Raw genomic sequence first — 24,115 nt, 5'->3', positions numbered from 1 at the left:
TTCTCAATTCTATTTCATCCATAAAACTTGAAGGTCGAGAACGAGATTATATCGATCATCTCTATATCATACTACTACTATATACCTACTAAAAAAATAGGAGGGGTCCTGATTTCGAAATCCCGGACTTTAATAAAATGAAATCCAGAGGTCCCGAATTTAAAGTAATTTAAAATAAATCCCGCCATCCCGAAATTCGAAAAAAGAATTCCCGGATCCCGAAAAGATTAATTCCGAAATCCTGTATTTAAAAATACCCGATCCCGGAGTTCCGATCCCCCCCCTTTTCCCTCATTTGTTTGGATGAACTAAATAACAAAACAAACATTTACGAGTCATGTCTCAGCCTGTGTGCAATTGTGTTTTTTTTTTTTTTTTTTTTTTTTTTTTTTGTGTTTTCTTTGTTTTTTTTGGGGAGGGGGGATTATTTTGGTAGGCATATTAAACATTAATTTGTACATCTGTTTTTAAGTTATATCTCAATCTCCGTAAAAAAAAAGTACACTCTTCATGTATGAACAAAACTTTTGACGGTCTCCACCTGTATATAAAGATTTACTTACTATAAAAATCCTTGACCGAGACAAAATGCGTAATTATCATTTTTTAAAAGAATTAATATATGGCGAAGATGTATGAGATTTTGAGACAAATATAATGAGGAAATAGTTCTCAATACAACAAAGGATATATCTCGTATTCCACAAAAGATTGTCGATATTCTTTATGATATAGTATTGATTTTGATTTATTGCTGATGTTTAACGCCACGTTTCTCTATCTTTGACATTTTTCTTCTAGTTTAGTATATTTACCACATGTATCTGCTAGCATCCGTATAATTCGAAAATGCTCAAATTAGAATATAAAAACAATTGCAAAAAAGTTTGCACTTGTAATCGGGAGGGGGGGGGGGGGGGGGTGGCAATGAAATGTTTTCAAAATATCTTAGCAATTCTGTATACAATGAACACACTATTTTTTACGTGGAGATGCATACTCAAGAGACAACCTACCGTGCGCTGCCTATACAATAAAAAATTGTAATATTTTGACACAGAGAAAACAATTTCGCTCGGGCTCATTTCTTAAAAAGTCTTAAGAAACCTCAAATTAAAAAAAATAATGCATATGCTTTTTTTTTATAACTGAATGGATAGTTTTCATTATGTACATATACTTTTTTCTTAAGAAAATTCTTTAATTTGTTCATATTTAAAGAAGTTTACTTTATTTTCATTGCTTCCTTCCAGGAAGCAATTCCCCGACATATTTTCCGTATGCAAAGTGACCTCAGTGTGACCCATCTCGTAAAAATCCGGTGATCGCAATACGCATGAATGCTATTATCTGATTGTACATGTTAAATACATGCTCAATATTCATGCTTTTTGTTGATTGTTGACAAACAGGTGACAATCGTTTATATTTAAACTTCGGCTTCAAAACACGAACTTTAATTACCTGCCATATTTTCACAACAACACTGACCGATTGAAAAAAAAAAATGACGATTATACGAAATTTATGCGAAAAAAATGATAAAATCGTGCACAGAAGACTAGTAAGTTTATGACGTTTGTATGCATTAGTTCAAGAGTTGGAATAACATTATTTTTCACTCGTTTATTATGACTTTAAGATCCCAAATTCTAACTTTCAACAAGATCTTGACTTCGAGGAGAGTATATTTATCTGAAGCTGAAATGGAGTGAAGGATTTTTTGTTTGTATTTGAAAGATAGTTGAATTTATTTTCTTTCATCAAGGTGGGAACTTGAAAAATCAAAGAAATTCTAATGTTTCCTTCCATCCACTTGAATACTTAAAAATAAGAATCTCGTCACCTAAAAAAAATAAAATTAAAAATGAATAAATTAAACATATTTAGGATTGGAAAATTTAGGATTCTTACAATATTCTTAATTTGAAAATGAAATTTGATAAGTATAGAATAGAATAGAATAGAATAGAATAGAATAGAATATTTTATTTACCAAATTAGGGCCCCAGGAGGGCATATGATACAGACAATATTATTATAAACAATAACATATGCAATACACACACAGTAAAGATATGTAACAAGTGTTATAAAAATAATAAAATAAAATAATATAACACAGAAAATACACTCAACGAAATGGTAGCAATGTATTATTATTCAATGAATACTATGTTGAAAATGACTCAAGTGCACCCGGTAAGTGTATCTTCACTTTGAGAAGACAAACATGAGGCATTAGTAGTTTGTGCGGAGAAATGTCAATATATAAAAATACAAAAAAATACAAAAAGAACCCAATAAAAAACAAAGCAATTAAGCACTCCCACATTTGACTATGAGGTATACTGCAAATAACAAAGTTTATTTAATAAAGGATATTTAATATGACTTATCTGCAGAAAGCACCAAGAGTCGGTGCTTAAAGGGGAGTCCCTACTTGTACTTAATGCAGATGAGTCAAGCTCCTTAATTATTGAAAATATATTTTTAAAACATATTTCTAAGATTATAGATTATGTGTCCAGCCAGCAAAGATCATCAAGGGACGGTGCCAAAGAATTTGAAATTCTTCTTATGATCTGTGCAGGCTTAACAGGGTATCCAAATTCATATTAAAGAGTTATAATGAATTAGTTATTGCAGATTAAGTTGTACTTTAATTCTTAAGTATCTTCTATATATTTGTAAAATGCAAATAGTACATTAGGATCCTCATTATTCATTATCCAAATTAATTTGTTATCAATATTTAAATTTTGAAAGTTTGGACATGATTTTAATATATTTTTCATCATTTCCTCTCTTTTTAATAAATGAGTGTCACATTTAAATAAAAAATGAACTTCATCCTCAACCTCACCTGAGGTGCACCTGAGACAAATTCGGTTTTGTCGAAGAGTACCCTGGTATCTACCAGATTCAATTTGCAATTTGTGAGCAGATATTCTTAATCTAGTAATACATTTCCTTTGCTCAAAATGTCGAATTATTGACAAATAATTTTCAAAACCATAGTTGCACTTGAATGTTACATAAGTTCGTAGTTTACCATCTTTATGTTTGTCTAGCTGTTTTTTCCACAATGCAGTATAGTATCCCTTAACTATCTGACCACAGTGTTGTTTAAATGTTGAGTATTTTTCAAGAATATGTTTTTCTATGCCTGACATTTTTTCCCTTAAAATATTAATTGATCCATACCAAGAGTTTTTTTTTGTTTCAAATAGCTTTTTAGAACAATTATATGCAGCTTTTAACAAGGGAAATGATGAGCCAATATTTTCTAAACGATGCCAATATCCTAAAACATGTTTGACTATATCATAGTGAAGTGGAAAACGGCCTAATTCAGACAAAACTGCAAAGTTTGTACTCTTCCTATTAACGCCTAAAATATATTTGCAGAATTTAATATGAAGTTTTTCACAAAGTATCCTTGAGTAAATTGTATCCACTGTTATGTTTTCTTTTTTTAAACGTGCAGTAAAGGGATTGTATATTTATAGACATAAACAATCCCATAATGGCAAAGTGAATTAAGATAGTTTTCAAACCTACATATATTAGAAAGATCCAAGCAGGTATTGAGTACGGGGTTGAAGCATACATTTTATACCTAAAAAAACGCGAACCTGATAGAGCGCATGGCAACTGTGTAATTAGTAAATTACATTGAAACTATGGATTGATACCAATACATTCATGTACTTATAAATGATTGTTTTCTCAATTTTTGGACTGTTATTCGTTTTAAAATAATCGTAATATATATTCAAAAATGTCTATCAATAAAGAACATCGTCCTCCGCTGTAGTGTATAACCGCAGTACATGCATTGATAGATGGGGGGAAAGGGGGGGGGGGGAGGGGTCATAACAAGGATTGTAATTTAATATCTAAGTGACTTGACATATCTATGTATTTATTGTTATCTTCATAAAGTCCGTGTAAAACATGAGTGATAAATGTTGTAGAACTAGCAAATAAGCTTTTATAATTTTCTTTTTTTGCTGAGTATTTAGTACACAGTTAGTACAAGCACCGTGACACGACGTACCGATCCCTCTCCCTATCCGGGCTCCGTGTATATAGAGAATAATACATGGCAAAATCTGTATCATATGTCGTATCATCCCGAGACATCAATATCAGCCCGAGGGCCCTTAGGCCCGAGGGATGATATTGGTCGAGGGTGATACGGCATGTGATACGGATTTTGCCATGTATTATACGCTTTATCATATATTTCAACAGAAGAGTTTTATATTATATGAACTGTTTTCTGATCCATAGCACTGGGTTACCTTCAGTTCTGCTTTTGTCTTGTTTCAAAGCTTTAAAATAACTGCTCAATTATTTATACGAAGCACCTAGGTTACCTTACAATATGTTGTTTTGAAAATATTTTGTTTATTATTGTATTATTGAGTGTTTTGTATTTTTTATAGTTGCATTTAGTGTGCCGAAAAAATTGTTGTAAAAACTTGATGTTCGTGACGTTACATACCAAACAATGACGTCATTAAAAAATTGACCTATTTTTATTTTTTTTATTTTTTTTAATATTTTTTTTTTTTTTTTTTAATATTTTTAAAAAAAAATTTTTTTTTAATAGAAAAAAAATTCTTCAGCAAAAAAAAACCCCAAAAAACTGACTTAAGTTTAAAAAAAAAAAAAAAAAAAAAAAAGGTATGCGATACGGGTTTTACCATGCGATACGGGGTATGCGATACGGGTTTAGCCATGCGATACGGGGTATGCGATACAGGGTAGGTGATACAGACTGGAAAAAAGAACCTTTATTAGATATACAAAATAGCTGTATTTTGTACTAAATATATGATAAATATATATAGTGCTGTGCTAGCGTACTCACTTCTATGTTTTTATGGTCAAATATTTGGACTATTGGAAGTTAAGTTAAAGGATCTTAAAGGAAAAAAAGTCAAATGTACTGGAAAATACGATTATTTCAGGAATTTAAATTTTCAGTTACTTATGATTGGGACAATATAACATAAATACATGTATTCTAATGATCCAATGACACTTATATTTCTTTAAGATAATGTAATGTTGTTGATTTTTACAAATTGTCGACAGGTTAAATCACAGGCTACGATTTGACTTACGACTGCCTGTTAATACTCGTAAGTTTACGATCAAATTTGCGATAAAATTCTACTTACGATTACCAAACTATATTTCTATATTTATGTCAGAATTAATGACAATATTTGTAAGTCTTTTATGGCTAGAAGATTTTAAACCTATTAAAACCGTAATTTTTGTAGATTCTCTGTCAGCTCTTCAAGCCATCAGAGCTCCTATTTTTAAAGTAAAGAATCAAATTTTATACGATATTCATTTAATTGTGACTTCACTTAAAAAGGGTGGATCAGAAATTATATTTGAATGGATACCAAGTCATGTCGGAGTAATGGGCAACGAAAGTGCAGATTTACAAGCCAAAAACGCACTTAATTTAGACAACTGCATAGATTTTATACCTCTCTTTAAAGAAGACATTAAAACTGTCTGTAAAAATTTTCTGAAAAATTAATGGCAAAAAGATTGGGAAACAAACAAAGATAGGTCATTATTTAAAATTATTGATAAAGTAAATTTTCAAATTAATATTCCAAATTTAACAAGAGAGAAAGAAATATTACTCTTCAAATTAAGAACAGGATATATTGGACTAAATAAGCACCTGAATAAAATTGGAGTAGTTACCTCAAATCTATGTATAAACTGCAACCAGATCGAAAGTGTAGAGCATTGTTAAATTATAAATTATTCAATTTAGAAAGGAAAATTTTATTTGAAAAACTAAAAAAGTTAAATGTTACTGATTTTTCACTTAAAAATTTACCAAAAGGTTATAATTTTGCTCCCATTTAAGAATATGTGCTGAGTACGAAAAGACTACATTATGTCAACAATACGTAGCAATTTTTTTGTTTAGATTTTATCAGTTTTTATCTAAACTAAATTCAAATGCTGTATTTTGTTTTACGTTTTACATATAATTCATATAAAAAATAGGGGTCTACCTATATTAGGGAGAATTCATTTTCTGCCCCAGGAAAAAAAAATTGTTAAATTTGTTAATGAATACTTTTAATAGTTAAAGACATATCATGCTATATTCACCTACATCAAAACACCAGGATAGCTACCTTCACTATATAGAAAGAAATACACAAAAGAAACTCTTTGCCTAAGATAAGGAACAGTACTCACTAAGAGAGCGATATCTTTAATTTTTCAACTCGACCTCGATTAAGAATTCACTACTTACGTAGCTACAGAATTAATTTTCAATACATTCATTTTCATATTTAAGCTGCTAAATTTATTACACTTTTTTTTTTAAATATTCAAGTATTAATTCATGTTAAGTCATCGACACAACATATAGACAAGTAGATTAGCGGTGCCAACCAGTGGTCACCCCCTGACATGGTAGTCGTGATATACAGGGTATGAAATTATGTTAAATATTTAACCAGATTGTCGTGTATGTAGCTTGTTTAACAATGGCATCAGCACAAGTACATCGAATGTACTTACGGGAAAAACAAGCAAGTACAATTCAAACTGGAATCCTTGAGCATCCTAGTAAATTAATATCAAAGTATAAAGTCCCGTATTTTATTATAGAAATAAGTTAATTTATTTTTCTTTATATATATATATATATATATATATATATATATATATATATACATATATATACAATTTGGCTTTTTTGGGGGGGTATATCATGAAACAGTTTTTTGCATTTCGGGATCTAGACAGTGGCATGTCCTCTGCCTGACTGATCACCAGACAGAGAACAGGTCAATGTCTGGTTCCAGTTTGCAATTAACCTACACTACCATGGTTAGTACCTCCGTGGGATAGTGCGTATACACGATTCTCACGGGACCACTGGCTGGGGCAACTGATCAAAACTTAAGTCGTATATTTCATAAGCAAATAAGTAACACCTGATTAAAAACAACAAATGAGCGACACACTAGGTTCTTGTCATACTCACAACAAAAGTCATAAAAAAAACATTAAGTAAATTCTTTTTTTTTTTGAAAAAAAAACATTAGGAACATATAGGGCGCAATTTCCAGTAGGAAAGCCGTCCTTAAAAAGCCCACAGAAGAAGATAAGATAATTTGCACATCATATAAGACCATTTGCACATCATATAAGATAATTTGCACATCATATAATATAATTTGCACATCGGATAATGTCAAATTGTCATCATATAAAGGTGATTGCATATCGTATAAAGGTGATTGCACATCACATAATGCCGTATCTACATCGTATAAGGAAAGCATCACATACTATAAGGACTCAATCACATACCATAATGGAGAAAGCATATCATATAATGAATTGTGGACATCATATAAAGATGTTTGCTCCTCATATAAATGTGTTTGGACAGCATATACGGACAAGTTCACATCATATAATGACAAGTGTACATCATATAAGGACTAGTTCACATCACATAATGACAAGTTTACATCATATAAGGCCAAGTGCACATCATATAAGGGTAAAATGACATCATATAATGGCAAATGAACATCATATAATGAGAAATATCATATAAGGACTAGTTCACATCACATAGTGACAAGTTTACATCATATAAGGCCAAGTGCACATCATATAAGGGTAAAATGACATCATATAATGGCAAATGAACATCATATAATGAGAAATATCATAATAAGACAGTGTCTGCGTTCCATATTATATCATGTTATCAAATCTATATATCATCTCCCATTTAGAAAAAAAAAACACATGAAAAAATGAAACTATAATGTGTTGCTCTCCTAAATGTATCCAAAATCAAAGATGTGGAACATATTCTATCATAATCATTTGGCAACTAATGTAATTACTGTCTCTTCCATGCCCGTCCATCTTCGATAGCCAAGGGTTATGATCCACTCTCGCTCTCTTGAAGAAGAAGAAAAGAGCGGGAGTGGATCATAACCCTTGGCTAGCGAAGATGATGCCCGTCTTGAACATAAAAAATAAATATTAAATAAACAATACTCCTAATGCTCAGGTTGGTTGTCATCGTGCAACAGTTAATAACACCATATAGGAAAACATAGAACTCCCTTTTGTCATAAGACACTGTCAAACATCCAAACATGCTATCCACACTCATCTGTGTCCACATTTGTTTTATATAGAAAATGATAACTGAGGTATAATAATTTCTAATATGAGAAACAATTTCTTTCAAACACTCAAACATACTATCCACACTGATATGTGTCCACACTTGTAAACATATAAAACAAAGTTCTTTTTTAGAGGCAGGGTAAACGTGATTAGAAATAAAATGATGACGTACCAAATTTTATAAGCGAAGCGATAAAATAATGACTCAATTGTACCCATTGTTTGAGTAACTATAAAAAAGTGAAATATTTGGCAAATAAAAAAATATATAAACATATCTTAAGGATATAGAATTGTTCTAATATGGGGTTAACCTTTAAAATTCTGAGAGTCGAACTGTTCTTCTTCATATGATTGTAATTCCGTAAATAAAAATTGTTATAAAGTAAATATAACAGCTCTTCTTTCAACTCTTTTTCAAAACAGCCTTAGTATTGACATGACTAAGAGTACATGATATTGAACTATCCTTTAATTCAGTCCATATTTTTCTTAATTCATTTTCATTATATCCATGTCCAGTTATTCTACTTCTAAAAAAAACACCCCGAAGCCGTTGGTTTATGACCAATAAAACCTTGGTCGTTGCTTATTTTAATATTTGCCCTTGTTCTACATATTCCGGTGATAAAAACATCCTCTATATAAAAATAAGGCGTATCTAAACTTGCACTGTACAACTTTTTTACTGAATCACCTGAAATCACATATGACGTTCCACTACAATATGGTGGATACACAGTTCCGTTGAATAATTCTTTCGGTGCGTACCATTTTGAACTCTTGTCTTGATTGGGTCTTGCGCCTGTAACTTTCAATCCAATCACAGTTTCTTTTAAACGTTTGTGCTTTAAAACGTTTAATAAATATTCTAAATTTACAAACATATCGTCATCAGCTTTTAATACATATTGAGCAGACGGGCAATATGTATATGACCATTTCAACATGGCGACGGATTTATACGTCAAATTTCTATAAGAATCTACAAAATCCTCCTGAATAATGTCATGATAAAGGTTGCTTTCATTAAGTATTTCCTGTTGAACATTTGAATCTGACGTCTTTCCAAGCATAAATACCAGTGCTATTTCTTTGTTCGTCTTTGCAACAGATCCCCAAGTTTTCCGAATTGTTATTCGTTGTCTGAAATTTTCCGCAGCAGCACAGACAATCACGGCTAGAAATACAGACTTTTGTTTGTTTTACATTGATCTTTTTCTAAAATAATGTATCCAAAGTCATGAGGATTTATGTGTGACGAAGGTCTAGTTAACACAAGTGTCTTATTTATCCTTTTTAAGTAAGCCAACCCAGTAATATTATTCATAGATACATTATTTACAAATGTATCGCCACCTTTCATACAAATTGTGTACGGGATATTAATATTCCAGAAAAGTAGAGAGAAACAACACAACTGCAAAAATAGTAGAACTACAAATATCTTCCTGGGCCGTTTTTTCCAGCAAATCTGCTTATGGGTATATGGTCTGTACATCAGGATAAATTTGACTCATCTGAAAAAGAAATGAAGTCTGCAGCATTAATGCATGTCTGAAGATAGTATAACTTTTTATATACTATGTCCTTATTAGTAAAGGTTATGATTTGTCTCACAAAAAAAAACTTGTTCCTTTACTGAAAAGTGATTGAAACCTGGGAACAGTTTATCTAAAAGCAGTCATTTTCGCTATTCCAATCTCATCTTAATCCACGTTTATCTAGCCTATAACTTTTTCGTCCTTCTGTCCATTATTTTAGTTTTCAGAGTGGATTGATTCACAAACGGTGTTCTAATTAAGAAATAATTCATGAAAGCCATAGATTTGTTGGAAATTTACACATGGTCTGGGCCGTGATATTCGAATTTTATCCTGAGCGTTAGCGAGGGATAAAATTAACGAATATCACGGCCCAGGCCATGTGTAAATTAACAACAAATCTATGGCTTCCATGAATTATTTCGATTCTAATAGGACAAATAAGTTCATTCAAATACTGAAGCGAGAGATGGGTATGCCGTGTGTGAAGCTGTTCTTTTTTACTCCTTGTTAGATAAAGCTCAAATATTCTCATAAATATTTAGCTTGCATTGATTATTTCGTTAATAACCGCTGGAAAAATATGTTTAATTCTCAAACCCAATATTTCCGATTTTTAATTTACATATTTTCTCGTAAGCTACCGTCAAATTCAAAATTGACATTTCGTAACGAAGGAGCTGCCATGTTGACTCGCTGAAATCAAATGCAATAGAATAGAAAACAAAACAAAACCTACCTCAGAATTCCATTTTAATACAATATTATACGAACTTCGATGGTTACAAAAAAGGTTATATTTTTGTGACATATTGACTAAATATTATTTTTATACTGCAACTTAAATTAGTATATTAATAGCTTTTAAAATCGTAACATAAATATCAAGTTTATTTTCATCCCTTAATGAACCCCTTATTGTAGAGAAAGTGTTCCATGATGAAATTGACATTGACAATATAGCTGTGTTACTATATTTAGGAAATAAACAAAACTAGTTGCATTTTATTAATTCTTTTTATTATGCATCCGAATAAGAATAAAAGTTCTTTTGTCTTTTGTTTTATTACAATTTCTAATACAATAAAATTGGCCAAGCGTTTGCAAAGTAGGTTCAAATACATGTGGATTTACGTGGGAGGTATATTGTAACATCCATTATTATGTATATCTCTGAGTCTGCGCTGAGTATAGATATATCGAGAATTTTCACACAGTGTTGTTTACAAAGCGAAAGAAGCACCTCATATTAGAATTAGGTCTTTCCACTTTTCCGTGGAAAGACCTATTGGATTTCTTCTGATTATTATTAGGTCTTTCCACTTTTCCGTGGAAAGACCTATTGGATTTCTTCTGATTATTATTATTAGGAAAGACTTATTGTTTTTCTTCTTCTGATTATTATTTTTTTTTTTCTTCCGCCAAATTTTGTTTATGCGATAAATGTTTGTTTCGCAATATGTCGCTTAAATATTTCTCATATGGTATCATATAGTTAATGCGCTTTTAAATTTCACCCTGCTAATCCGAACCATTTTCTTTGTAAGAGTTTCTCCCTATTTACTGTTTATCATCAGAGTGCATCTCCTTCGTAACAAAAAAAGGTATCGACAAAATTCTTTTTAAAAATTGTTTGTTAGATCCTCAGGAATTTTTGGCTTCTTTGGATCGAAGCGATTTGATGAAATTTTATAGGAGTTATCTACCTTTACCAAATAAAGGAGTAGGTTCAGTAAGACCCCTTTTTGGCCCCAAAATATAGGAGTTTTAGAAAAGTGTGAAAATGTAATCTTTAAGCAATGTTTTGGAAAGTAAAATGCTTCTGCTACATAAATATGAACTGTTTTTGACAATACAATGCACAAATATCGCGTACTTGCATCATTAAGTCATGCTGAATTACTGAAATCTTCAAAACTTAGAATTTTGGTTAATTTTTAGACGGTTTCCGTCTAAAATGAAAGTGGCTGCATTCGTGTTCATTCATAATATTGAAATGTAAGTTGTATTTGATGATAATACAAAACATACATAAGGTTGAGGATGAACACGGATGCGGCCACTTTCATTTTGGACAAAAACCATCTGAAAAGTGACGATTTTTGGCATATTTGATAGATTTTTCATATTTAAGCTTGAATCAGAGCGTTTTTAATAACTAAATCAGTTAAAATCTTTCACATAAACTAATCTAATCAATTGAAAAAGACACTTTCGTGTTTAAAAGTGTCTAAAAACTTTCGTTAGATGAACCTAAAATTTGAGGCCAAAATCGGCCCTTACCGGACCTACTCCTTTGTCGGTATGTATTTTTAACTCATAAACCATTAACCGTATAACCCTGGAATGTTTTTATTTGAGACCCCTAGGTACTAACTTAGAAAATGAGGTCAAGGTCAAAGGTCAAGGTCAAGTTCTCAATGTTGATTTTTCCTTGTTTAGGCTTTTTCTCCGACATCTTTTAAGATATATATAAAAGAAGAAGTGCAAAATGTTTGCTTAGTTGTAATGAAGATATGTTACATTTGGTCTGAAACAATCTAATGGCATCTTATAGGAGTTATTGCCCCTGAAATGTCTAATTATCAGGTTTATTGATAATTACTTCAACATGATTCATTATATAACCAAATGACCTTTAACAAAATATTGGGTAACATATGACCTTGAAAAATGACAACCGGAAGTGACCTTGAAAAAACCGGAAATGGCCATTTTTGCACTTTTTTCAAGAAAAAGAACTCAGAATCCATATATTTTGTAATATAAATACATTTACTTATCACTGTAGACTAAAAATGACTTTTGAACAACCGGAAGAGTCCAATTATCTTCTGGTTAGAAGGAAAAAGTATATAAAAACTTTATATTTTTGGAATTACTGTTAAATTAGCTATCATATGAGACTTGAAGTATTACATTATATCCCTTATTTAACTCAAAAGTATATGAAAACCATTCATTTATTGAATCAGTATGAAGAAACTTGCTTTTTCAAATAGTTTCTTTGATGTGAAAAGACTTTCAATTGTTCTCTCTACAATTGGTTTTTAAATTATTTTTTTTTCTTCTGCCTAATTTTTTTCCCTCGCTGTTTTTTTGTTTTGCAAGATATCGCTTAGATTTTTGGAATATATGTAGGACTCTAAAGTGCGATGGGGACGCTAAAATGCGATGGTCACGCTAAAGTGCGATGGCCTACGCTAAAGTACGATGGTTTGATACGCTAAAATACGTTTTCTGCAACTACATCGACGTTATAAACGTTCGACAGCATTATGACGAGAATGTTTGTCCAGATTAAGGATTTTTATTACACGAGAAAAGAAAGAAAAGAAGAGAAAAACAAATGATCACAATCTGGAATTTTTTATCGTTGCTGGAATAGGTTAACTTAATTTGTGAAATTGTAGAAATAACTTTAATCAAAACATTTACTTTCTAATTGAATTATTTAATACAAAAAAAAAAAAATACTATACGGTTTGTTATTTCTGTTAAATAATAAATACTAGCATATATCAATAAGACAGCAACATAACAAACAGATGTGTAGTATCATCATACTATATGATTGCAAATACGACAACTATCTATCTTCGACCTAGTGTCATTGGAAATATGCAACTTTAAGTATGACCTTTAACACGGGGCATTGTCTTATAACATATTATTTTATTAAAAAAACCGACTTCCACTACATTCCAGATGTACTAACAATACTTCAGTGTAACCATTACACCTTTTGAACAACTATCGTACTTTAAATAAACATAAGAAGATGTAGAAAAAACTATCCATTCAATCCCAAATGCCGTTCATGTATGCGGCTAATAATCATACGGCCGTCAACGTAAAGCATTGGTCCATGCCGCTACAAGCTATATAGGGTTATACAATAACCAGTGTTAAACAATTCAAAAGATAAAGACTACGGCTTGACACATAATCAAAACAATAAACGAAAATGTGATAGGAACTCAGCAACAAACGAAAACCATTGCCTGAACCCCATTCCCGTTACACCATCGGACTTTAGCGTGTCATACCATCGCACTTTAGCGTGATTTCTGATAAAAAAAAAAAACAACCATCGCACTTTAGCGTCTGATACCATCGCACTTTAGCGTAGACCATCGTACTTTAGCGTGACCATCGCACTTTAGAGTACCATCGCACTTTAGAGTCCTACATATATATCGAACAGTTTATACGCTTTTGAAACCAACTCTGCTTAACCGAATACTTTCCCAAATAAGAGTTATCTCCCTGAACACTGTTTTCCTTGTTATCTCTAAGGCTTTGCAACAGTATAAGAAACCGACAAATTTATTTTTCCAAATTGCTCGTTATATCCTCAGGATGTTCTGTTTGATTTTGACCGAAGCAGTATATAGATTCCATATGAGAGTTACCCCCCCCCCCTTTTTCATGTTTGATATAAGAATATGCATTTCTAACTGGTAAACCATAAGTGATAGAGACCTAGGGTCTTTTGATTTGAGATCCTTGGTCCAAAAAATTAAAATAAGGTCAAGGTCAAAGGTCAAGGTCATATTATAAATTTTGATTTTGGGTTATTTTCACTTAGAATGAAATTCATAACAGTGTAGCTATGGCCATTCATTGACTGGGGAAAATTAGGTGAACGTTCGTCTGTAATGCCCACTGCTCACGACGTACTTATCATAGAAATTTAAACTGTGAGGTTACCAAAGGTTCTAAACGCCTAAATAAAATAATTAAAAATACTAATCAGGAATAACCTTTGTAATTTGAAAATAAATAAAAATGGCCTTCAACACGGAGTCTTGGCTCACACCGAACAGCAAGCTATAAAAGTTGAATACTTAAAATTCTTTACTTGATTTTTTGTTATGGTTTGACCATCAATTTTCCTAATATGATATCGCACGTTCTTTCAGATTATTTTTTACTTTATTGGCTTTAAAAGTTACAATGCATGATGTCGTCTGTTTATGTAGTTCATATGTGTTTTTCGTTTCTCGTTGGTTTTCCCGTTTGAATGGTTTTACACTAGTAGTTTTTGGGCCCTCTATAACTTGCTGTTCGGTGTGAGCCAAGGCTCCGTGTTGCAGGTCGTACCTTGACCTATAATGGTTTACTTTTATGAATTATTACTTGGGAGGAGAGTTGTCTCATTTGCACTCATACCACATCTTCCTATATCTATCTATATCTATACATTTTTTTTCAACAAAAGAATACATCACAAGAATATAAGTTTTGTAAGAAACGTGAGAAATTGTGTTGGACTTGAAGATAAGGCAAAGTGACAAATATCTGAAAGAATGAATCGTTTTATGGTATTAAACAAAGAAATCAAATGATTTTTTTAATTATCCAGAACTCTTCACAAACAAAACCCACATGTATACGCATTGAATAAATAGTAGGCCATTCTTAAAATGATCACACCGTAGAAGTAGTTGTGCTCTTAATCAATGAGATATTTTGTGAATTAACCTCGTCAACTTAGTTAATAGTTTTTTTACAATGGATAAACCTATTTTTAATATTATTAAATAATATCATCTCTGAACATTATTATTCTTATAAATGACACGGTTGTATGTGATGATTATAATAAATATTTAAAACAAATTCCTTTCAAGCTTTGTAAAAAGAAAGTTTCATTTTATGTATCGGAATGTGTAACAAGTGAATTTCCATCCCCACTGGAAGGCCTCTGACAGACTGGCATATGCAACTATTCCAGTCATAATTAGGTTCGATAACTCTGTATGTGACTGGTTTAATTATGATTATGTAAAATGTACTGGTTACCCAAGTAATGATTTCAAAATATATATAGATATTGCATCTTTGTTACAATCCATCCGTTGTTTCCTTTCGTTGATATAAAATATTATCATAAAATGATTTCATAAACAATCGTATAATGATCTATAATACTAATCTTATATTAAGTCATGTCAAAACTTACATCGTGATTAGGCCACTTTGTCATGTTTGTTTTCTTTGATCACGTTGATGACTTAATTAATACTCCTCAATCTAGCTTTATTAATTATCATACGAGTTACAATAACGTGTCATGTTTAATTGCAATAAAAACAGTTAAAGCTTATTGAATTATTTGCATGTGCAAAATAAGTGTCGAACATCGTCTACGTTTGAAATTATTTGGTCGCCATTTTGTTATATGTAACTTCGAAATTGTATCAAAACAAATAGCATGTTTCCACTTTCACAGAGGAAAATAATGTTTAATTCTATGCTGCAGTAAGGTAAGACAATTATTGAAAAGACATGCATCTAACAATTTTTCGATTTTCATCGGAAAAATCTACAAAAATATATATTCCCATGTCGCCCCACGCTATCAATGTTCATGTAAACTGCATGGTCGGTGCATGCAAGGAGGTTATGTTTCTTATAAATATATTGAGGAACATGTGAAAAAGAAATTCTTAAGTACAAAAAGACACACTTTGATAAATATTTGAAATATTACTTTCCGATGTATAATTAAATGAATACCGGCATGTCGTGTCGTTGTGAACCTTAAACAAATGGCCGCCATTTTGAAAATATTGCTGAGGACTGCCAAAATATGAACTTTTCAAACAAACTTCGAAGCAAAAAGTTTAATACCTGAACTGATATGGTTTGGGATTTACTTTAAATAAATATGTTGTCGATCTTTTTAGGGGTTGGAAGGATATAAGCAACAATAAATTAGTTGCGAAAATTGATTTTACAAAAAGGTCCCATTGCAATTTTGTCAAGTTTTTACAAAGATGTCAACGGAGGCTGTGTGGCTATGTCACCTCAATTTTCAAACTTATTTCGAAGCACGAAATCATATTTCTGAACTGAAACTTAAAACATATTTAATTGTACAAATTTATAAACTGTAAAACGCGGGGTTAGAAGGAAAAATATACATTATAACAAAAAAGTTATGACCGTTTTATTTATGTACTCGTTCACTTTCATGGATAATCTGTCGGCCATTAAAAATATACAACTTAAGTGTAAAAGTCACGTGATGACCGAGATAGTTGGATATGGTGAGCATAAAATCATAGCCGTTGACAAACAAGTTACAACCTACAAACGTTTTACTGTCGACCACACTGTTATGCAATTAATTCTAATAGCCAATAAAACAAGAAATATCTGAAGAGCCAAAATTGCCCCAAAAGGGACCTTTACTATAGAGTATACTCAGACACATTGCACTATTTTTAAAAACAAATCTATTATAGTTCCAGGATAAACGCAAAATATTAAAAGCCGCTGCCGTAAATCTTCACTTTGAAAAATTCAAAATACAACTCTCTATCTGTAAGAGAACAACAGGTCTCAGTAAACAATAAATAAATGCAGTGTTTAAGTTCATTTAGACACCAATCTGATTAGATTACAGGTATTGTGTGTTCAAGCTTTGCTTACGACGATCTGAAAACGCTCAATTCAAGATCATTGGGATTCTCTGGTTTTGTCGGATTGAGCCACACCTTAAAACATATGATAGTCCAGCGGATATCAGAATAATTGATCACTTTATGGTAAAAGCATGAAACTTGGCAAAATGAAAGATTAAAGGGTATAGACAAAATTCAGATATGGAGCCACGAAAAAAAAATCCAATATGGCCGCCAAATTCAAGATGGCCGACATAAGTATAACATCATTCACTTGATGAAGTCTTCCAATTCTAATGAGTTCCAAAGATGTCAGAAACTTAAGGAAATACAATTCAGATATGTTATTTATTATGTTGTTAAACCTTATGGTACAGAAATCATCAAAATGGCGTCCAAATTCAAAATGGCGCGTCAAAATGTCTAAGTTTTACTGTATTCGAATGTATACACCATCATTGTGTGATAGCAGAAAGTTACCAAAGCAGTAAAACTGATCATTTGATATCGACAAAGGCTTACAATGTATCACTTTTACCTGGGTACAAAGATAATATTTTCAAAATGGCGGCAATATTCAAAATGGCGCCGTTTAACATGTAAAAATTTGACGTTTGTTTTTGAATATGGTATAAAATGATTAAAAAATAATGGATCCAAATGCAGGGAAATCAAAATAAAGCTCAGTCTCAATCGGTTTCTCTTTCACAGTCCGGTGAGCATTTGCATAATGCTGTGCATTTTAGTGCTGCTTTCAAGCATTTACATGCTCCTCGACATCCTTTCTTACAGCCACAGTGGATGAGCTCTTGGCATGACATTGAAGCTTCAGCAAGCACAGACCAGAATGGTACCCAAGTACCATCAAGTTTTTGCCAACCAAATAAATCTGGTGATGGCATACCTGGATTTGCAACTAAACAATTTCCCCAAATAACACTACCTTGGTAAACTGCACGTTTCGTATGTTGAAGAAGTGCATCTCTTGTTGGAGGAATATTGTCAATTGTTCTTGCCTTTGTGTGAATAACTGTTTTCTTAACTCATTCACCGTTTGAGCTGTACTAGACCGATCATACAAAAGAACAACATACCGTTCTATTACTTTCAACACTTTTAAAATTTCCACTTCATTTGGATTCTCAATAATCTGCAGAAATGCATCTGACAACTCCTCATATACGGACCATGTGTCCCAAGCTGATTTCTTACCTTTCCCAGAAAAAGCTGAGACTGTGTCACAACCGGTAAAAGCATGGAACAGTGGAAAGACTTTCGATTTCAATGGTCCTAGAGCAAGGCACAATCCATGAACTGAAATATATCGGAAGTTCTTTCCAGTGCCAAAACCTATCCACAGCTGTTCAATTTGCAGTCTGTCTCCAATTTGTCTCTAATTTGTCTTTGCAAAAGTTGGACGAAGTTCATGTAATGAGATTTTTCCCCATTTCCCCATTCTTTTAAATAAATCGTTAAAAGCTGTAAACGATTAATAAAAATTGCAAAATTTAACTTGTTCGAACCTTTTTCCCCGGCCGGAGTCTATAGCAACATGCACTATTCTTTTTTTTCGGCAGCAATCATCAACCTCTTTTTCCAAATTTCATAACACGATTTGTTTTAATTATCATGAACATTTATAATTGAAACTTTAGCACATGTTACGTCGGAAATTAGCGTCTTTCGGATTTTAGACGTTTTCAGACGTTTGGACAAATTGGTTACCGTTTTGTAATGTGTGGATGAATTTTATTCCTTTAAGACCCAAAAATGTAGTTAATAAGAAAAGAATCTTGACATTTTTTACTCTTCGTGTATCTAACTTTTGTTTTGCTCAATTATAGAAAATATGCGTTAACTGCTTTGAAAAATGAAATATCAACTTGGACAAAATGGCTACCGTTTGAAAAAAGATTTAATTGAATCAGCAATATTTGAACTCACGAACAATGAGGCAAATATTTGTACTTTTGTAAGATATATTATTGTCTTACTCTTTTTATTAATTTTCTGCTATATCTACTTATAAATTTCACTTTCAGTCGTTGAGTTAACGAAAAACGTCGTTGGACATTTTTCTTATTCCAGCTTAATATGAGGCCACCGAGTCAAATACAATTTGGCAAAATAACGGCTTTTAACGCCACAAAGAACCGACACATGTCGTTGTTCCTGCCAAGAATCAAGAAGGTCAGAGAATAAGAAATAGGATCACTATACATAAGAGTTAAAACAGTTTTTCATAAATGTAACGTTAGACATCCGTTTTTTTCACATAGCTTTGTTATTTTAATCCTCAAATATACTAGATATTACTTAGTATATGATCAAGAGCTGTAAAAACATAATTTTAAACATATATTGAATTTGTTTTAATATTGGTTTGTGTTTTCTAACATTTTTATTTTGTTTTGCGGATGAAATTTCGAAGATTCTGTTTTCAATCCTAGGGGTTGTAAGAACATCGTGCCCAACGGTTGAAAGTAGAAATATAACAATCAATACTTCAATTCACCCTTATTACAAGAAGCCATTTAGTAAATGCGCTTATTAAAAGGGAGGTGGAAAGCTTGGCTTGCCTTGGTAAGACTGCATGTTAGTCCTCATCTAAATCCACATATTATTCTTCCAATTAAGTATACAGCCCTTCCACTTCTAATATCATGCTAAACTTATATATATGTGGTGGTGTTTAACGACCTTGACTGGCTATACAGCCCTCGCACGGTCGGCTCGGTGCCCGAAGGCGTTTGGTGAGCTTTATCATATTTTGATGCCATGGGTCAGGAACAAGTAGTGGAGGTTGCAATATGTAGGCCGCAATCTTGGTTTTGGTGAGTTGTTTTTCTTTTGTTGACTATTTTGATGTTGGTTTACTTCACAACGGCTGCTTTCAGGGCCAGTTTGGTCAGCTTGGCAGCCCGCTAGCCTCGATGATGGAGTACTGGTAGATGATCTCGGACGTAGTTCGAAAGATGACAGGAAGCGTTATCAGGACCAAAGCCGTGAGGCAGAGAAATGAAGGTCGTATCACCCAACAGCCTAGGATACAGCCCTCGGACGTTAATCGGCATAACACTCCCCATGATACAATGGTTTTGGAGTGCATGTTAACGCGGGTACGCCAACTACTACGTCTATCTGTACGGCATGGATTGGTTTCTGTCATCTTAAGTAGTAAGTCGTTGATATCTAACTGTAAACCCTCATCGAAGATAGCGGGTGAAGGAGAGCTGGCCCAGCACGTCCGTTCAGCTGTGATGACTGAGACGTGACTGTATGATTTTTTGGTGATGAGATTGCTAAACTTAGATAGGATCTATAAAATATATAAGTTTCTCACAGAAGGTAACCAAACATTTTGCGACGATGCAAATATTAAACTTTACAATATAAATAAATATCTTTAACCAAAGAATTCAAATAGCAAAAGCTATGGAATAAACAAATATATACTAATTAAGATTCATGTAAATTATTTAACAATGAAATACATTAAATATGAAATTTGGAGTTTTACCAAAAAAAAGTAAAATCACAAAAATACTGAACTCAGAGGAAAATCAATTCGGAAAGTCCATAATCACATGGCAAAATCAAATAACACAACGCATCAAAAACTGAGTTTTCAAGGGAGCTAATAATTAATTAATAACACTGTCTGCCACACAGCATTTCGGGGACTCTCCCTCTGGTATCTTTCGTTCCTCTTTTACAGCTGACTATGGGAGGACTTTTCTAATTATTGAGGGCATTATGAAGACCTATAGTTGTTAATTTCTGTGTCATTTAGTCTCTCGGTGCCGCAATCACAATACATATTCTTTTATATATACAGACGGCGTGCACGAAGTTGACGGCAACTGTAAAATGCGCTTTTTAAATAGTTTTATACAACCGTGTATAAAATATTTTTGAATAAGAATAAGAATAAGATTTATTTTATGATAAAATGATGTATGCATGCCATTAAAATCCACATTACTAGTAAGGTAAATTAAAATTTAATCTATAAAACATGAAATGGACATAGAGAAAACGGCAAAAATACGATGTGACTTGTAACACTAAATAAGCATAAATTAGAGTTTTTGACCAAAAACTTATTCAAATTTAACATATTTTCCTGCATTTTCGTATAATAGAATTGTTCGGATTCGGACATCACACGAAATTAATCGCAAAAAAAATCAAAAACGATCATGGTAGATAAGTTTGGAATGATCTTCGTTATGTGTAAGAAGTTATAATTTGGAAGGACTAATAATCGAAATGGAAGAATCGGCAAGAAAAAATATGTAATTGTAATCTTTTTATGTTAAAAAAAACCTAGGTATTCCAAATGTGCATAACCAGAGGTTTAAAATAATCTGCAAAATATGAATGATTCGATAGTCCAGACTGAACACCTGATTTTTTTTAATGTCCAGCTATTATGTTACAATCTAGAGAAATGACATTTTAACGCTATTTTCTTAAAAGGGTCCACAACATAGTCGTTAATCATTTCCATTTCAGTGCTCTTAGCATATATTAATTAATTATTTATATTTCTAGAATGTGCAATTGCTGTACTTGTTTGTTCGAAAGAAAAAAGAAATACGTTGAACGTAAATATTTAAAGTTATGTGATAAACTAAGTGTCCAGTGTTTTTGTTACGCGCTTGTTTTCTGGGGGGAAATGCCGACGTCGTAAATGGTTTAAATAATTTAAAGACGTTACGTTTGTGGACTCATGTTTGTGCACGCCGTCATAGCGATGTCGTTATTACGACATAGCTATGTCGTTATAACAACATAGTGATGTCGTTATTACGACATGTTATGTCGAAATTACGACATAGCTATGTCGTAATTTCGACATAACATGACTTAATGTTATTAATTGACATTTTTTGAATGGCCCTTTGTAAAGGTTTTTTTTAAAATTGGTTGTCTCTTTCTTTTTACCATGTCTGTCTTCGAATGGGTGTTTGCTGGCAACTTGCACCTTTAGAAATCCATCATTGATGATTGTATTGCAAACGATGTAGGAGAGGTATAGAATAAGTAAAAGTAACACTCTTTATAGTTCTTTACGTCAATGGTAGCAATGTAAACATGTCTGTGAAATCTTTTCTTCCCGTTATATTATTCAACTGGTGCAAAAAAAAGTACACAGGTGTTAGGAGTGATGAGGAAAAAGGACTGAAGTGGGTATGAAAAAAAATACATGGACAAAAGACAATAGATTGTCAGAATACCAACTAAAAATACTGATTGATTGTTGGTTGCTTAACTTCATGTGGCAAATAGTTCATGCATGTTCATGACGAGCAACTAAGGGAGCTACCATGTGATTTTTATTCACTCTAATCGGTCCTGCCCTTTTTTTAGTTTATCCTGACTTTTTTTAACCTAAATTGTCGTCCTGACTTTTTTTTTTTGCAAGTGTCACATCCTGCCTTTTTTTTTTTACTCAAAACTCCTGTCCTGCCTATTTTTTTCAAATTTCATCCTAGCCCCCCCCCATAAAAATCAAATGGTAGCTCCCATAAAATAAATTCTAAATATTTTATCTAAGTATAAAACATAAAATCTTGAAGATTTCATGCAAATGAATACTAAACTGCTAATGAATTTTGTTCATCCATCGGCTAAATCACCGAAGACATTCGTTGAGAAATTTCACGTAGGGGCAGATCCATCATGCATGATCAATCGGTATCAATAGGAGAGCGTAAGCTCTCTACATCCCTCTTCCCAGATTCGTAACAGAGTCCAGATACATGTATTTATAGTACTACATGAATATATGTCTGAGAACCCTAAAGTATATACTCTTAACGAAATACTTCCATTTAAGTCTATTTTCATATTCCCCCCAGTTAAGAGCTGATTATTTCAGATTATAACATTATTAAATACTTGTAACGAACATATTAGAATACTATCAAGTAAAAAATGTAGACTTACCTTAAATGAGATATTAATATAATACTTACTCCAGTTTAAATAACATTTAAGAGGGGGGCAAGGGGGGTCCCAATAACAGCAAAACAGCAAATTGATTTGGCTTATAACAGATAACAAGGAATTAAAATGGACAAAAACAGATAACAGTAAATTAAATATAAAAATAAGTCGGGTCCTTGACAAATCCAGTATTTCCTATTACGGGTATAATCCTTTGTAATGAATTCCATTTTCTATAAACATGGTTTTTAGAATTATGTATCTAGATATGTATTTGGTATATTCTTGTCCATCCGTCGTCAACATGTCGGACATTAACTCAAACACTCTTTAACCAATTTACATAAAACTTTGGGAAATTGTTTATATCTATTGACGTGAGCTCACTATCGTGTTTTATAAATGTTAGATTTTAAGTTTCTGGGTAATTGGGTTTTATTTAATAAAAATGGTGGGTTTTTTTCTTCAGTTTTCTGATAATATCTCAAAAATCCTTTCACAAATTTGCAAGGAATTTTGGTGAATTGTTTATATCTATTTACATGAGCTCCCTTTCAATTTTTATAAATTTTAGATTTTACGTTTCCGAGTTAAGGGGTTTTATTAATTAAAAGGGGGGATTTTCTAGTTTTTGGACATTAGCAGAAAAACGATTTCAGCAGTTCTCATGAAACTTTGCTGGATTGTTTATATCTATTGTTGTAAGCGCCCTTTCGATTTTTATTAATTTCCGATTTTATGTTATTCAATTGAGGGGTTTATTCATTAAAAAAGATGGTATTTTCCAGTTTTCGGACAATAACTCAAAAATGTTTTCAGCAGTTCTCATGAAACTTTGATGTATTGTTTATATACATGATATATATTAACTGATTTTTATAACTATCTGATATGACATTGAGAAGTTATCGAATATTTCAAAAAGGTGACCACCCAAGGGTGACTGGGGTATAGAAATATGGTCACTTGGTCTTCTTC

The 24,115-nt window shown here is 32.1% G+C and overlaps 1 protein-coding gene across 1 annotated transcript; it reads right to left on the bottom strand.

The window, feature by feature from the left end:
* Window positions 1-8,487: 8,487 nt before the first annotated feature.
* Window positions 8,488-9,425, bottom strand: LOC143073740 (beta-1,3-galactosyltransferase 1-like; the record flags this gene model as incomplete). Its single annotated transcript, XM_076249498.1, has 1 exon — window positions 8,488-9,425. A coding segment is annotated over one exon (669 nt), but the record flags the coding sequence as incomplete, so codon positions are not given.
* Between the last annotated feature and the right edge of the window lie 14,690 nt (window positions 9,426-24,115).

The sequence above is a fragment of the Mytilus galloprovincialis genome, chromosome 4 (genome assembly GCF_965363235.1).
Source record: "Mytilus galloprovincialis chromosome 4, xbMytGall1.hap1.1, whole genome shotgun sequence".
NCBI classification, from domain to species: domain Eukaryota; kingdom Metazoa; phylum Mollusca; class Bivalvia; order Mytilida; family Mytilidae; genus Mytilus; species Mytilus galloprovincialis.
This window is presented reverse-complemented; position numbering and strand designations above follow the sequence as displayed.